The sequence below is a fragment of the Myxocyprinus asiaticus genome, chromosome 12 (assembly GCF_019703515.2).
Source record: "Myxocyprinus asiaticus isolate MX2 ecotype Aquarium Trade chromosome 12, UBuf_Myxa_2, whole genome shotgun sequence".
Lineage (NCBI taxonomy): Eukaryota > Metazoa > Chordata > Actinopteri > Cypriniformes > Catostomidae > Myxocyprinus > Myxocyprinus asiaticus.
In genome coordinates this window covers 38,979,655-38,995,015 of record NC_059355.1, presented here as the reverse complement: position 1 = coordinate 38,995,015, position 15,361 = coordinate 38,979,655, and the positions used below count along the sequence as shown (strand labels likewise).

The following is a 15,361-nucleotide window of genomic DNA, read 5'->3' as shown; positions in this document are numbered from 1 at the left end:
AGTAAAATCTTCTTATGGCTCTATCGTTCCAGTTTATGAACCATCATGTCTAATTGAAAGTTAACAATCTAACTGTGAAAAACATATAGGAAGCAGTTCCAATGCACACCAGTGCAACTGTCTACTATGCCATCAGTCATTCATAAAAGGACAATAGGATGAATGTGGTGAAGACCTTCTGTTTGAGATAGGCAGGACGTTCTAGGTAAATTACTTGGTGTGATGTGATCAACCTTACCCACAATCACGCTGAATTTTCTCAGCAATCCGCATTTGCACATAACTACTGTCGTAGTTACTTGTTGTAGAAGTTTTTGCATTTTTATCTTGCTAGCTGGACAGATAAGAAATTATATATAGTTTTGGGAGCAACAAGACTATCCAAACAACAAAGATGGCCATGTACCCTTGCGCAAGGTTATTTTCTGGAGGTTACTTCGCCAGACATATAAAAATAAAACAACATGCTGATTTAAACACCACAAGTACAGGACATTCGTGTTTAAACACTCCAACTGACAATGGAAATAATAATAATAAAAGCGCTGCCGAAACTGCCAAAGCATACTGAAGCAAAAACTCGCCTTCCTTACTTTATATTATAGTGCTGTGCACCAGAATGCAATTATATATATCAAGTTTTCATTAGAAATTCAGAAATACTAAATCAAAGTCTGGATGTCCTACTGCAGTCACATTCATTTTCAACCAACAAACATCATCATGGACCTCCAGATGTACAACATTTATGAAGTCAGTCAAGCTGGAGCAAGCAAGAATGGAAGGAACTTTGAAGTTTGCTGTGGTGGTGGAGATAAGATACCCGACCTCAAGATGATTGAATCACAATCCATGGAAAGATGAATAAAAGGCTTCAGGTTAAAGGTGAACCAGGATATGAGACAAACTAAAGAGCATAGTTCTGGAACTCTAATTCCAGCAAGGCCATGTGACCAGTGGTGACACAGAACAAGTAAACCGTTGACTCTGTTGCTGGGTCTCACAGCATAAAACTCTCTACCCACAATCAAAATGTAGATAGAACAACCTTGTTCATCAGTTATTCGAATACAGACACTACCAGTTCCCTTTGATGTCAGCAATATATGACAAACTACAAAAGGAAGCTACATTTTGCCCATGTATTTCAGTCTAAAAAATTTATAAAAATCCAAAGCTGAATTGCTGTAATTGAAGAAAATTAGCAAAGCCAAAGAAGAATGTTTAGTATAACTTGAGTGCCACTTCAGAATGTGTCAGTGGGAGAAAGTACAAGTGAATGAATGAAAGATCGCAACATCTAATGGTAAATTGTGCAAAATGAAATGGTAAACTATTTAATTGAAGTTAAATTTCAATGACACGATTTACTACCACCGGAGAGTTGGAGAAAAGGTGAAAATAGGCAAATCCAATTTCAAACTCACTATGCCATAAAACTATTCCGAACTATCAATTCTAATGTATGATAAGTCGAAAACAACCAGTTCTAAAGGTTGTACACAATCTCTCAGCTAATAAAACAGCGCATTCCTTAATGCCATGCTCACTTTACGTCTGAAACCTTATGTTGCAAACTAAAATAGAATTCCTTTTCTAAGTGGCTGGTTTTAATTGGTCATGATTAAGGAGTAGGAAATGTCTGCTTGTCTCTTGTTTCCCATCTACCCCCCCCCCTTCCCACCCTGAGCCCAGCCCCCCAGCCCCCCAGCCCCCCAGCCCAAGCCTTCTTCCAGTTAGGACACAGAGCCATTGTAGAGGGACGAGGATGGGCCACCTGGTTGGACTCCATGAAGTGGACAGCATCCTCGAGGTTTAAAAACTCCACATAGGCCATATCGAAGCTGTAACCTGGGAACAGCATTTGAAATACAGATGGATTTGCGTTAGTTAATGCAGGTAAACAGGAGCACTTTCAAGAGAAAAAAAGGCAGTGGTTCGTTTCACGAGACATATAAAGTGAGTTGAGTCAGGAAGTCTTTTGCCTGTTAAATTGCACAATGCCTATCATTGGTGACTTTGTTTTTAATTATTCAAAGACAAACACACAAAAAAAAAAAAAGACATCTTGCAACAGGTCAAGAAAATAAAAATTAAGTTTGCAGGTAAGCACCTTTTTCTGAGTAAAAGTCAGTCAAATGTTTCAAGGAAATATTAAACTAACAATGCAGCAATTATAAAACAGTTAAGTGTTCATTTTTTGTGCTAGGGCACATGCTAGTAAAATACATATCTAATCAAACAATGCCTAAAAATGCATCCTACAAGATCCAAGCTAAAACAAAGTAACACAATAATAGTATGAGGCCATGTGGGGTCCCATGGAATTTATTCCATTTTTAAAATCTAGGCTGATTAATTAGCACAAAGCTATGAACAATAACAAAAGACTGCTAGTTTTCCTTGAAATGACCAACAAGCCAAAGACAAGAAATTGTTTTTTTGTGTGTTGTTTTTTTATAGTTACAATAAGCTATGTTTTACTTTAATATTTTGCTGTGACTGTAATCAATTGGTGGGGAGTAATTGGGAGATTTTTACAAGACAGCACTATTTCAGTCTGTCACTGCATCTGCAGGTCTTTAAATAGCTCAAATTGAACAGAACACAAACATCCAGAATATCTTTTCAACAAAATTTGAAATATAGCTCTCTTTAATTGTGCTTAACATAGTTCCAGGGATCCCATGGATACAATGGGTTTGTGTATACTTCAAACAATTAATGATAATTCTGTAATTCAACAAACACAGTAGTTTAAATCTAAGTCATCTATTCTGGCATTTTAAAACCCTTGAAATAGAAAAGGTACTTTTAGGAGCACATCATTTTCAGTGGATAAACAATACTCATCTCGAACAAGAACGGAACAATTTGTAGCAGCAGTTCACTTCATGATAAAGTACTGATGTTGATATGAGTATTTTGGCAGTTAATAACTTGTTTATAAAGGGAATAGTGTTGAGAATTCAAAAAAATTCCCTAAATGTACAGGAGCATCAGCTCTAAGCGCACGCCACCTTATAGATGGAAGCTTCCCAGGGCAAATTCAACCTCCCACACGAGAACATGGGGAAAGGGGAACACAAGAGACCCTGTACCGTATTTGGACTATTGGTGAAGCATTTTTAGAAAGCAAAAAGTGATGGAGATGCAGGAAGTACAATCGATACAAAAAAGACAGTGAGCGTAAGATTCGAAAAGCGAATAGCGGAACAGTGGTCGCGAATCGATTATCGATGCCTGCAACAAACAAAATCTCACCTGGCACGACATCCTTTATCTTCATGCCCTGCATGGGCACTCCATCACGGACTGCAAAAGCATTCAGAATCTGAGAAAAAAGAAAACAAAATTCAGCTTCAGGGACAAATATGGCACTCCTTTGACATTCAGGGAAGTCACTGTATTGTTTACACCTCTTGTAATTATCTAGCAAAGAACTGAGCTCACCTGTTTCATTGTGGCAGTTTTGGGGATTCCAGAGATGGAAATGGTTTTTGAGACTTTATCCTGGACACCTGCACTCCTGTAATCCTGGTCCTTTGTTTTAAAATTCACAGTGGTTTAAATAATCAGAGGAGTCACAAGAAAATCTGTAATACTAGCGTGTTTGAATTGGGGGGGGTTGAAAAGACACTTGGTAGTACAAAAATATACTGTATATTATTTATATTTAAATAAAAATATAAACTAGAACAAAGACCTCACAATTACCGACCAATTTTTTATATATAAATATATATATATATATATATATATATATATATATATATACACACACACACACACACACACACACACACACGTATACTGTATATACATTAAATAAATTGCTCAGCAAAATTATGCCATAATAAAAATACCAACAAAAAAAAAAAATTCTAAAATACATCACAAATATTATATATATACACACACACAACAAGCAACCCTATACACAACAAGCAACCAGAGATAAGGAGGAATTTCTGACCTGAGAACCGGAGTCATCTGATCTTTGAGGTGGGCCTAGTTTAGATTCGTTCACATCTTTTTCAGGCCCTTGAAGATCAGCAAGATTGTAGTCATATTTCTGTCCTGAGCTGGTCCGGTAGTCAATGTCCATGAAATCCTGATCCAGTCGCTCCCCTCTTTTACTCTGAGGTTCCTTCGGCCCCGACATCAAACTTTCTCTCTGTGGTCGCTGATCTAGATTCATGTCACTGGACCCCTTAAAGCTCACTCGATCACTTGCCAAACGATGCTCTTGATTTGGCGGGATCTTGTCTTGGAATAAAGGAGGTCTACCAGCTGTTGGTACAATTCTATCAGGTTTTTCATCTCGGTCACTTGGCCAGAGTTTCTCACCTTCTCGGCTTTGTGCATTTAGAGGGGGTTCCAATGGAAGGACAGGGGGCTTCTGATTACCATGAGCTAGATCTCTGCCATTTTTGTCCCAGTTTTGGGACATGGAACCTCTTTCGGATCGAGGTAAGCCAGCGCTATCTTTTCCTATTAACCCACCAGATTGCCTGTCTCTGTCTTTGAACGGAGAACGCTCACTCAAGTCTCCATCTTTTCCACGGTTAGGAAAGAACCTTTCTTTCATCTCTCTTGGAAAAAGGGGAGGTGTCCTGCTCGTCACTGGTGGAAGAGTGTCTCGGTCTCTCATACCATGGCTGCGCCACTCATCTGAGTGTGAATCGATTTCCCTCCCTCTGAAGCCCATGGGGCTGTCCATCGCCTCTGGGAATTCCCTGTCCCTGAGGGTCAGCTCTTCGGCTCTAATCATGGATTCTGGGCCTCCACGACCTAAAGGCATATCAGGTCTTCCCCTGGCACCCATAGGAATGCCATCATCATCTCGGAACATCTGAGGAGGCTGGTCTCTAAAATCACCGGAGGATCCCATCCGGTTTCTCAAATCCATATCAGAGTCAAACCTTCCCCTTGGATTAAGCGGAGGGGCAGCTCCCCTCCTTTCAAAATCCATCACTGGTCTGTCTCTGGGAGGCATGTCCATGCTGAATCCATCTATGCCACCCATCCGTGGCCTGTCCCTCTCTCTTATGTCTCCAAGATCTCCATTTCCCACCATAGCAACCACTTTAAGTCTTCTCCTGATGTCCATGGGGGGATGCCCTGGCATATCCATTTCAAACCTGTCCCTTTCCCTCATATTCATGTATCCATCATCCGGGCCCCTCATAATATCTATGGGTGGTCTAGACTGCCCCATAAAGCCTGGGGAACTCTGTAGGTTGTTTCTTTGATCCATTTCAAAGCGTCTTCTAAAATTAATGTCCATGTCATCTCCAGGCCTGAAGAAGTCTCGGGAGGGCTCTCGTCCTCGGTCAAGAAGACCAATGTCTCGTCCTCTCATATCTGGTGGGCTATCAAACCGCCTCATGTCCATGGATGGCCTGTCCATATTCATGCCATCTCGACCTCTGAAATCAGCTCTTGGACCATCTCTGCCTTCAAACATGCCTCCACAAGGTTCCCCACTGCAATACAAATCAAATGCATTACTACAAATCTTTTCATCTGAAGTGACAGATGACCAATCTGTGTCCTGCTTCACTTTTTCACAAAACATGCAAAGGCACCAGTATTGAGAATCTTAAAATCTATAATCTGCAGTTCATTAAATAAAATATTGGTAAACAAATGATACTGCCTGGACCTTTTTTCAGAACTACACATCCACATTTTAGTGGATGTATTAAGTTGCTTTCCCTCAAGTTCACACAGATGCCCTAAAAGAGTATCCATCACATAAAAGGAAGTTCACCCCAAAATGAAAATTCTCTCATCATCATTCTCTCTAATCCTCATGCCATCCCAGATGTGTATGACTGACTTTCTTCTGCAGAACACAAATGACGATTTTTAGAAGAATATTTCCACTCTGTAGATCCATAAAATAAAAGTGAATGGTGGCCAGAAATTTTAAGCTTCAAAAATAATATAAAGGCAGCATAAAAGTGATCCATAAGACTCCAGTGTTTAAATCCATGTTCTCAGAAGTGATATGATAGGTGTGGCTGAGAAACAGACCAATATTCAAGTCATTTTTTAATATAAATCTCCACCTTTGGCATGGCCCAACCAGTAGGTGGCAATATGCATGAAGAGCGTGAATTGCCAAAAAACAAATAGTGTGGAAGTGGAGATTTATAGTAAAAAGGACATAAATATTGATCTGTTTCTCACCCACACCTATAATATCACTTCAGAAGACCACAGGAGTCGCATGGATTACTTTTATGCTGCCTTTATGTGCTTTTTGGAGCTTTAAAGATCAGGTCACCATTAACTTGCATTTTATGGACCTACAGAGTCAAACTATTCTTATAAAAATCTTTATGTTCTGCAGAAGCAAGAGGGTCATACACATCTAGGATGGCATGAAGGTGAGTAAATGATTTTGGATGAACTATTCCTTTAACAAGTAGGCTAGTTTACATTTACTACAGCATGTTCCACTAAGTTTGACATTCCTTTAAGTGTCGAAATACTGCATCATAATTTCAACAGTATATATATACTATTTTCTAATATAATCCTAATAAACTTATTTTTGAGAAATGTTTTATTTGATAGTGTGACTGTGCTATCTTTTATTACAAAAGTCACTTGGTTTTATATTTTGTTCTAATGCAATACCATTCATACATTTTGTAAATGTGACTACATTGTCCAAATACTTTCAGGGGCCACTACACATAAATCAGCAAAGCATACTACATAAGCAATAACTAAATTTGGACTTACGAGTACCGTCTTTTTGGTCTTTTTTTGTATTTCATTTCTTTTGCTAATACTTTATCATCAAAGCAACACTGTGTAGGCATAAAATACATTTTCACGTTTGCCTTTTTAGTGAACTTAGTTTTAAGATCTTTACCGAAAGGGCATCCCTCCTCGTGGCCCAGGTCTTGAACCATTCCACATGATGTTCCTCCTTAAAACTCTCCTTTAGCACAAGTTTCGAGTGCAGAACGTTGATAAACTAGAAAAACAAAGATTTGGCAATTAAAGACCAATTTATTCGTTATTTATCCAAAGCTATCTAGATAAAATTCCAAACACAAAAAAATGGTAGCCGACGGAGGGAGAACAAAACACGTACATCTGTAACAAATACATACGCTGAAACGCAAATGTTAGCAAATGTGTTCTTTGCAGAACAGCCCGAAATGCTGAGTTATGGTAATATTCTAAGTATAAATGTACAGCAGTGTGAGTGACTGAAAAATGATTGATAGCCTCTGGCGAGTTACTGAAGCATATTGCTAACACAATGCATAACTAGCTAAGGTGGTAAAGTCAAACTAGGATTCAAATTCACAGACGTAGGAGTAATGTACACGAGTACTTTTTTGGGTACCAACATACTTATTACGAAGGCAGGGTGTTGGTTTATAAATGTCGTGTAGCACAAATCTGACACTAATGAAAGAAAGCTATTGTGCTACGCGCTAACTGTAGCTTTACGTCCAGACAATAATAGCCGATCCGTTCTTCCTATCTTTAATACAAACCGCGAAAGACAAGAGTGGCTGTTTTTCTTACAATTTTAGGTCTGCAAGTTCATCTTTAAATGTCTCACCTTGTTTGTGGTAATCTTTTCACAGAATCTGTTTTCGCAGGATCTTTTCTGTGTTTTCCGAAAAAAGAAAGAAACGGAACATAGTCGCGCAGCTTCCGGTAACGAAGTGCTTATGGGAAATGAAGTCTGTTAATGCAGTGAAACGAAATAAATGAAGAGATCCCCTTAAAGCTTTTCAGAATGTATTGATTGCGCTTAATCGTGCATCATTTATTGATTGATTCTTTTATTTATTTGTGTTTATTATGCTTCTTTAAATGATTACGTCTTTCTACCGATGCAAATAACAGCTGCCTAAAAGGGAAAGTTCACCCTAAAATGAAAATTCTCATCATTTACTCACCCTAATGCCATTCCAGATGTGTATGACTGTCTTTCTTCAGCAGAACACAAATGAAGATTTTTGGAAGAATATCTCTACTCTGTAGGTCCATAAAATGCAAGTGAATGGGTGCCAAATTTGTGAAGCTCCAAAAGGCACATATTTAGGCATGGGCAACATGGGCAGTTGCCCAGGGCGGCATCTTGGGTGGGGCGTCATGGGGCATGAGGAGGCGTTCTCATTTACAATCACCACCACCCCCCAACCGGGTCAACAACTTTGGGGGCGTGTTGAAGCAGGTTTCACCCAGGGCACCATACAAGCTAGAACCGCTACTGTAACCATCATAAAAGTAGTCCATATGACTCCAGTGGATTAATTAATGTCTTCTGAAGCAAAATGCTAGGTGTGTGTAATAAAATAGATCAATATTTACCTTTTTTCTTTTTTTTTTTCTACTAAAAAAATATTCTTCTAAAAATCTCCATTTGCATAAGGTTGAGTATGACAGAATTTTTGGGTGAACTATTTCTTTAAGTAAGGAATGTGTTTTGTTTATTTTGCAACAACAACCTGCTGACTGTAAGGGAAGTGACCATTTTAAGCCTATTTTTAAATCAATTTTTTTTTTTAAATATTTTTAAACCACTCCCGTCCAACCTTTCATAGACAGCTTGGTCTCACAAACATTACGTGACCATGGCAACAGTTTTGCAAAACGAAATTACGTGCCTTATTTGGGGATGTGACCCTATTAAGCCCACATACCATAACATTTTGAAATATTAAAAAAAAGCAGAATAATTATTTTGTTTGTTTAAACACCATTAACAAACATGTTCTACATTGTAAAATATAGTGTTTTTTTATTCATGGAAAAAAAAAAAAATTATATGTTTACCTTGACTCTACTATAAATTATTGAGGTATACTTTCCATTGACCTCTATTATTCCTAATAAGACAACTAAGCAAAAAACCCATTGCACCACATATTATTAAATTGTGAACTGAATTCATTGTCATCTACTCAATCTAATGCAGGGGGAAATATATAGTGTAAAAATGATAAGGACTGTCCAAATAAAAATCTCAATGAACCTTTCCAGTCTGGATTCTGTCCCCAACACAGTACAGAAACAGCTCTTCTCAAAGTTATTTGTGATCTCCTCCTCTCTCCTCTGACTCTGGTGGAATATTCTTATCCTTCTGGAACGTAGCTCTGCATTTGACCATGTCTTTCATAACATACTTCTCTCACACCTCTCAGCAATTGGTATCACTGGCACAGCTCTTGACTGGTTCACTTCTTACCTTGCTGTAGGCAGCAATTTGTCCTCTACTGCTTCTGTCAATTCCGGTGTCCCTCAAGGCTCAGTTCTTGGCCCACTCCTCTTCACAATTTACATGCTACGACTTGCGTAGATAATCAGACGCCATGGGTTTAGCTTCCACTGTTGTGCTGATGACACTCAGATTTACATCAACAATGTGCAGTCAAGTCGGTCTCAGGCTCCATCCAAAACCAGGAAAATGCTGCCTTCGGAGGCTGTATACGGAGGCAGGATGAAAACAAGTTGCTTTTTTCAACTGTTCGGAGACCACTTTCCTTAAGAGTTCCATTCATTCAAAACAGCTGTAAGTTGAGCCATTAACTGATTAGGCAGTAAAGCAGAAAGTCAGCTGCCTCCGTTTTCGGATGCAGCCAACGTCTCCTTTCACCCTCAAACTACTTGTATATTTGTATATCAGAATATTTTGCAATAAATGTAAAATATATTGTTTCTATACTTAACAATTTTATTTCCACGAAAGACAGTAAGTACACAGTCTTGTACCTTTTTTATATGATTTTCAAATAGGTTATTTGCTTCAAATCAAAGTTTGTAATGGCGTGATTCACCTTGGAGCGTGGTTCAACTGTTTTATGAAAAGTCTACGGGAAAAATTAGTGGGGAAAATACTTCCATAACCCAGGTGACCCTGGATGTGCTGGTTGTTATTCAGAAATATCAGATCGCTAGATAGCAACATTGACCAGTTAGAATAGAGTATTCCAGAGACCCGTTTAATAAGACATTTATTACATCGTTCTCTGGAATACTTAATTCTGATTGGTCAATGGCGCCATCCAGCAGTCAGATATTGCTCTGTAACAACCGCACATCCAAGGATTAAGATGTATCTGACCACTCATCCGGGTTCTGCGAGCCATCTCTCCTGCTTCTCAACTCACTGTGCGATCTCTACGAGTAAGCTAATCAAATAATTTTAACCAAAATCAATATTTAATTTGCATTTATTTATTTATTTGGTAAGTAGTCTTGTAATAGACTGAATATTGAGGAGTCAGATGGTCATTTTCACAAAATAAACACCAACAGAACTCTGACGCAAACCTAAAGGTTTATTTCAGCTGTTCAGTGATTTCTTTCTTCTCAAATTACATAATTTCAACATAAATCATACATTTTATGTCCATGTATTTATTTATTTAAAGTAATTTTTTTATGTATGTCATCTTGGATTTAAACTGACACCTAGGTGCATGGACGCAGCATGATTCAAACGCTGTAGTTTTCAGTTATCAATATCATTGTAGAAATGATTCATAGTCAGCTAGGATAAATTCAATGCATGAGTGAAAATATCCAGTAACAGGGCAGTTACTGAGAATAATAGTCAATATATTATTATTATTATTATTATATAACTTTCGATATATTTTAAGTTCTAGCATTGACAGCTGAATGCTAAAGGGTCCGGCCAAGAAACTAGAATAAATATGTTTGTAGAACAGCAACAGCACCACCTACTGTACAGGTGTGAAACTTAGTTTCACAGTTAATTGCAGTCTCTGTGTGAATAGATCTTTTTTCTGAAGTTCGTCCCATAAAATCGTCATGTATTTGGTGTGAACAGGCCTGAAGCAAATAGTATTCTGGTCATGTGATTTAAACATGGCAGCCTCCATGAGGGGACCCTCTCCATGTAGAATAAAACAGCTTTTCCAAGGTTACTAATGTGACTGGAGTCTGTATATCATGAAAGTGGTCATGATTTTAAAATCACAATTCATTTCTTTATTAGATGAAAATGTTTAACTGAGATAAAAATTACTGAGTGCACCTTTAACCTATTGACTATGTTGGCTAGATTTATATGGGTACTGGCACAAATTATTGTATGAATGTGACAATGATATTAGTATGATAATAATATTCCTACTGAAAAATACAGCTAAAATCAGCCTAAACTGGTTAGCTAGTCGCCCAGTCTGGTGAGTTGGCTGGTTCTAAGTTTTGTTCATTTTTTAACTGGTCAGCCTGGAAATAGCTGAGCACCTGCTTACCCAGGCTGGGAGACCAGCTACAGTGACTAGCTTAAACCAGCTAAGGCCAGCCATCCTGCTTTGTTCTTCAACAGGAATGATATTAGTTAGTATTCTAGTATTAAGCCATTAACATTATTCACCACGGACACTTACACTGTCCAAAAACATTTATTTTGCATATTAAATAACAAAATACAGAAGCCACAAACAAAGAGTGACAAACACATTAGGCTGAACTACTCCATGAAAATGATGAATCACTCAACAAATATTTATTTGAGTTTGCACGATAACTTATGTTTTACAGGCAAAATGCTCGCTTGTGTTTTGTCTTCTGTTATGAAACCAGAAAATATATAAAGAAACAGAACAAAATAATGACTTTATTTTTAATTGAGGAGATTGTAAAACTGCTTACTGGTTGAAGGCTTGATTATAATGTTGAATGAACATAAAAGGTCGAATAAAAATAAGCCTATACTATGTGTCTTTTTACATGACTGAAGTTATACATAGTGTGACATATTAAAACGCAGTGCAGCTATTTACAATGAGGAGTATACATAGCAAACGCATAAATAGTAACCTCCTGATTGGCATGACCTGTGAGCCATCTACTCAGTGTGATCACAAAGACAATCACTTAAAACAAACAACGACCTAAAAATAAACAGGCCATAATGAACATTTGTCTTACAGCTACAGTGGGAGATGCAGTTTAAATACACCTCACCATATGGACAGTAAAAATAAAGTCACGGTTTTGGCAGAATACAGTTGAAGTCAGAAGTTTACATACACCTTAGCCAAATACATTTAAACTCAGTTTTTCACAATTCCTGACATTTAATCATAGAAAACCTTCCCTGTCTTAGGTCAGTTAGGATCATTACTTTATTTTAAGAATGTGAAATATCAGAATAATAGTAGAGAGAATGATTTATTTCAGCTTTTATTTCTTTCATCACATTCCCAGCGGGTCAGAAGTTTACATACACTTTGTTAGTATTTGGTAGCATTGCCTTTAAATTGTTTAATTTGGGTCAGACGTTTTGGGGAGCCTTCCACAAGCTTCTCAAAAGTTGCTGGAATTTTGGCTCATTCCTCCAGACAGAAATGGTGTAACCAAGTCAGGTTTGTAAGCCTCCTTGCTTGCACATGCTTTTCCTGTTCTGCCCACAAATTTTCTATCAGATTGAGGTCAAGGCTTTGTGATGGTCACTCCAATACCTTGACTAAGCCATTTTGCTACAACTTTGGAGGTATGCTTGGGGCCATTGTCCATTTGGAAAACCCATTTGTAACTGAGATTTAACTTCCTGGCTGATATCTTGAGATGTTGCTTCAATATATCCTCATGATGCTATCTATTTTGTGAAGTGCACCAGTCACTCCTGCAGCAAAGCACCCACACAACATGATGCTGCCACCCCATGCTTCATGGTTGGGATGTGTTCTTAGGTTGGCAAGCCTCACCCTTTTTCCTCAAAACATAACGAAGGTCATTATGGCCAAAGAGTTACATTTTTGTTTCATCAGACCAAAAAGTAAGATCTTTGTCCCCATGTGCACTTGCAAACTGTAGTCTGGCTTTTTTATGGCAGTTTTGGAGCAGTGGCCTCTTCCTTGCTGAGTATTCTTTCAGGTTATGTCGATATAGGACTCGTTTTACTGTGGATATAGATACTTGTCTACCTGTTTCCTCCAGCATCTTCACAAGATCCTTTGCTGTTGTTCTGTGATTGATTTGCACTTTTCGCACCAAACTACGTTCATCTCTAGGAGACAGAATGCGTCTCCATCCTGAGCGGTATGATAGCTGCGTGGTCCCATGGTGTTTATACTTGCATACTATTGCTTGTACAGATGAACGTGGTACCTTCAGCTGTTTGGAAATTGCTCCCAAGGATGAACCAGACTTGTGGAGGTCCACAATTTTTTTTCTGAGGTCTTGGCTGATTTCTATTGATTTTCCCATGATGTCAAGCAAAGAGGCACTGAGTTTGAAGGTAGGCCTTTAAATACATCCACAGGCACACCTCCAATTGACTCCAATTAGCCTATCAGAAGCTAATTGGCTAATTGCCTAAAGGTGTGACATCAATTTCTGGAATTTTCCAAGCTGCTTAAAGACACAGTTAACTTACTGTATGTAAACTTCTGACCCACTGGAATTGTGATATAGTCAATTAAAAGTGAAAAAATCTGTCTGTAAACAATTGTTGGAAAAATTAACTGTGTCATGCACAAAGTAGATGTCCTAAACGACTTGCCAGAACTATAGTTTGCTAATATGAAGCCTGTGGAATTGTTAAAAAAAAAAAAAAAAGAGTTTTAATGACTTCAACCTAAGTGTATGTAAACTTCTGACTTTAACTATACATCATTTTAACATAATATACAGCTGTAAGATCATGTTAAGTACACAAACAACCATCAAGAGCAAATTGCTTGGCTACAATGAAATATGGCGAGAATTTCATTTCACCTGGATGGCAGTTTCACAGTATTACAGCAATATTCATATTGCTTCATTCTTTACTGCAGATTAAGAGAACATCCTGGAAACCCTTAGGCCTCAATGCATCAGACTAAATTAAACCAGTCATTTTCTATATACTGTAAAATGCAGTGTTCTTCACAATATAGATATGATGGTAAACTAAATAAAAAACAGCTACATGATTCTTGTAAGATAACCGCACAGCATAAATCCTCAGCTTTGCGAAAAACACCATAAGATAAAGATTCTGATAATAAGGTAATGAAATGTACAGTATTAATTATATAAAACAGCAGTTTTAGTTACTGATTAGCCGATAGTAAGACACGAAAAATATTGATATGAATTAGAATTTAGCAGATGTTCTCTTTAGCATTATTGTTAGTTTATTTCATTTAGTGGTCATAAGCTTTGCTGTATTCAACCTTAAACCAGCTATATACGAATATGTTTAAACACAGCTTCTGTTCCATATGTTCTCTACAATATACCACACTTAAAACAAAATCAAACCTATCATATACAGTATTTTACATTATATTTTGTTCTGTTTTTACATGTTAGTTCATCAGAGAAGCAACTGATGAAAAGGGGAAGAACATTTTCATAAAATCCAAGGATGTTCTTTATCCACATTATCCAGATTTAATAGCATACTATTCAGCTGCTTTATTGTTGTTGTTTTTTCTGGTTTGCTTGTTTCTTATGTTTAAATGAATCATTAAAAGTGTTATCTTTATTGGGTTTACAATTTGACCCAAAATATCGTATTCCAAACATTCACTCATTCAGCTGTTAAAAAAAAAAAAATCCAGGTTTGTGAAAACTAGGTTCAAAAGTCTAGAAAATACCTGTTGTTTTTTTTTAACAGACAAATTTCAGGTCTGTAACAAATAAGGTTGGAAATAATTAAACAACATCAGAAACAAATTTAAAAATATTCTAAATACAAGAGTAAATGATAAAGAATCTATAGAGGGTGAAATTATGCATAATACCTTTTAATAGATGACAACAGAACTTTGAAGAATGCACTACAGTATATGAATTATTTTTTAACAATAACAAATTTTGGTTCCAGATATTTCTGAAAATAAATATTCTGAAGAAAATACTAATAACCTAAAATGGGACTGGGTTTTATTTTAAGTTTTTCTAGATTACAGCATTTTCACACTAATGAAAATGGTAATCAAGCTTCTAAAAGCACAGTTGAACTTTGCTTCACCATTAGATTTCAATCTGAATTTATATGTACTGCGTAGGTGCTGTTCAATTTGTCTCTATATTTCTGTGATCTCTGTCTATTCTATTCCTCCCTAGTCTCCCCACAAAACTGCTGGGACGTTAACATCTCTCCATTACACCGTATTGGAGCTGAGGCCTCCTGTCCCTCTGGATTATCCTGGATGACCAGGGTGCTTCGGGGAGGCACTGGTGTGGCAGCCAGGGGAACAGGGGTGGTGCCTCCTGAGGCTCCTAGTGCAGGACTAGAAGCCCCAGAGTCACTCTGATCTGGGGCCCTGAGCCTTTTCATCAAGGTGGTCACACGCACAGCTTTCTGCATAACACATATAATATATTGTTGTCTTATTAGAACATAAAC

The 15,361-nt window shown here is 37.5% G+C and overlaps 2 protein-coding genes across 3 annotated transcripts in view; both read right to left on the bottom strand.

The window, feature by feature from the left end:
* LOC127449103 (RNA-binding protein 6-like) overlaps positions 1–7,704 on the bottom strand; it is a 26,579-nt gene extending 18,875 nt beyond the window's left edge. Inside the window, exons 1-6 of the mRNA XM_051712269.1 lie at positions 7,598–7,704; positions 6,893–6,997; positions 3,977–5,489; positions 3,454–3,543; positions 3,265–3,334; positions 1,778–1,851 (exon numbers count right to left, since the gene is read on the bottom strand). Coding sequence (XP_051568229.1) covers positions 1,778–1,851; positions 3,265–3,334; positions 3,454–3,543; positions 3,977–5,489; positions 6,893–6,939 — 1,794 coding nt within the window. The 5' untranslated portion in view covers positions 6,940–6,997; positions 7,598–7,704. The remainder of the gene's footprint in view (positions 1–1,777; positions 1,852–3,264; positions 3,335–3,453; positions 3,544–3,976; positions 5,490–6,892; positions 6,998–7,597) is intronic.
* Positions 7,705–11,407: 3,703 nt separating this feature from the next.
* The window catches only part of LOC127449216 (caM kinase-like vesicle-associated protein), a 53,888-nt gene continuing 49,934 nt past the window's right edge, over positions 11,408–15,361 (bottom strand). For both annotated transcript variants that reach the window (XM_051712493.1, XM_051712492.1), the window contains one exon: positions 11,408–15,316. In XM_051712493.1, the coding sequence (XP_051568453.1) occupies positions 15,065–15,316 (252 nt within the window). In that variant the 3' untranslated portion in view covers positions 11,408–15,064. The remainder of the gene's footprint in view (positions 15,317–15,361) is intronic.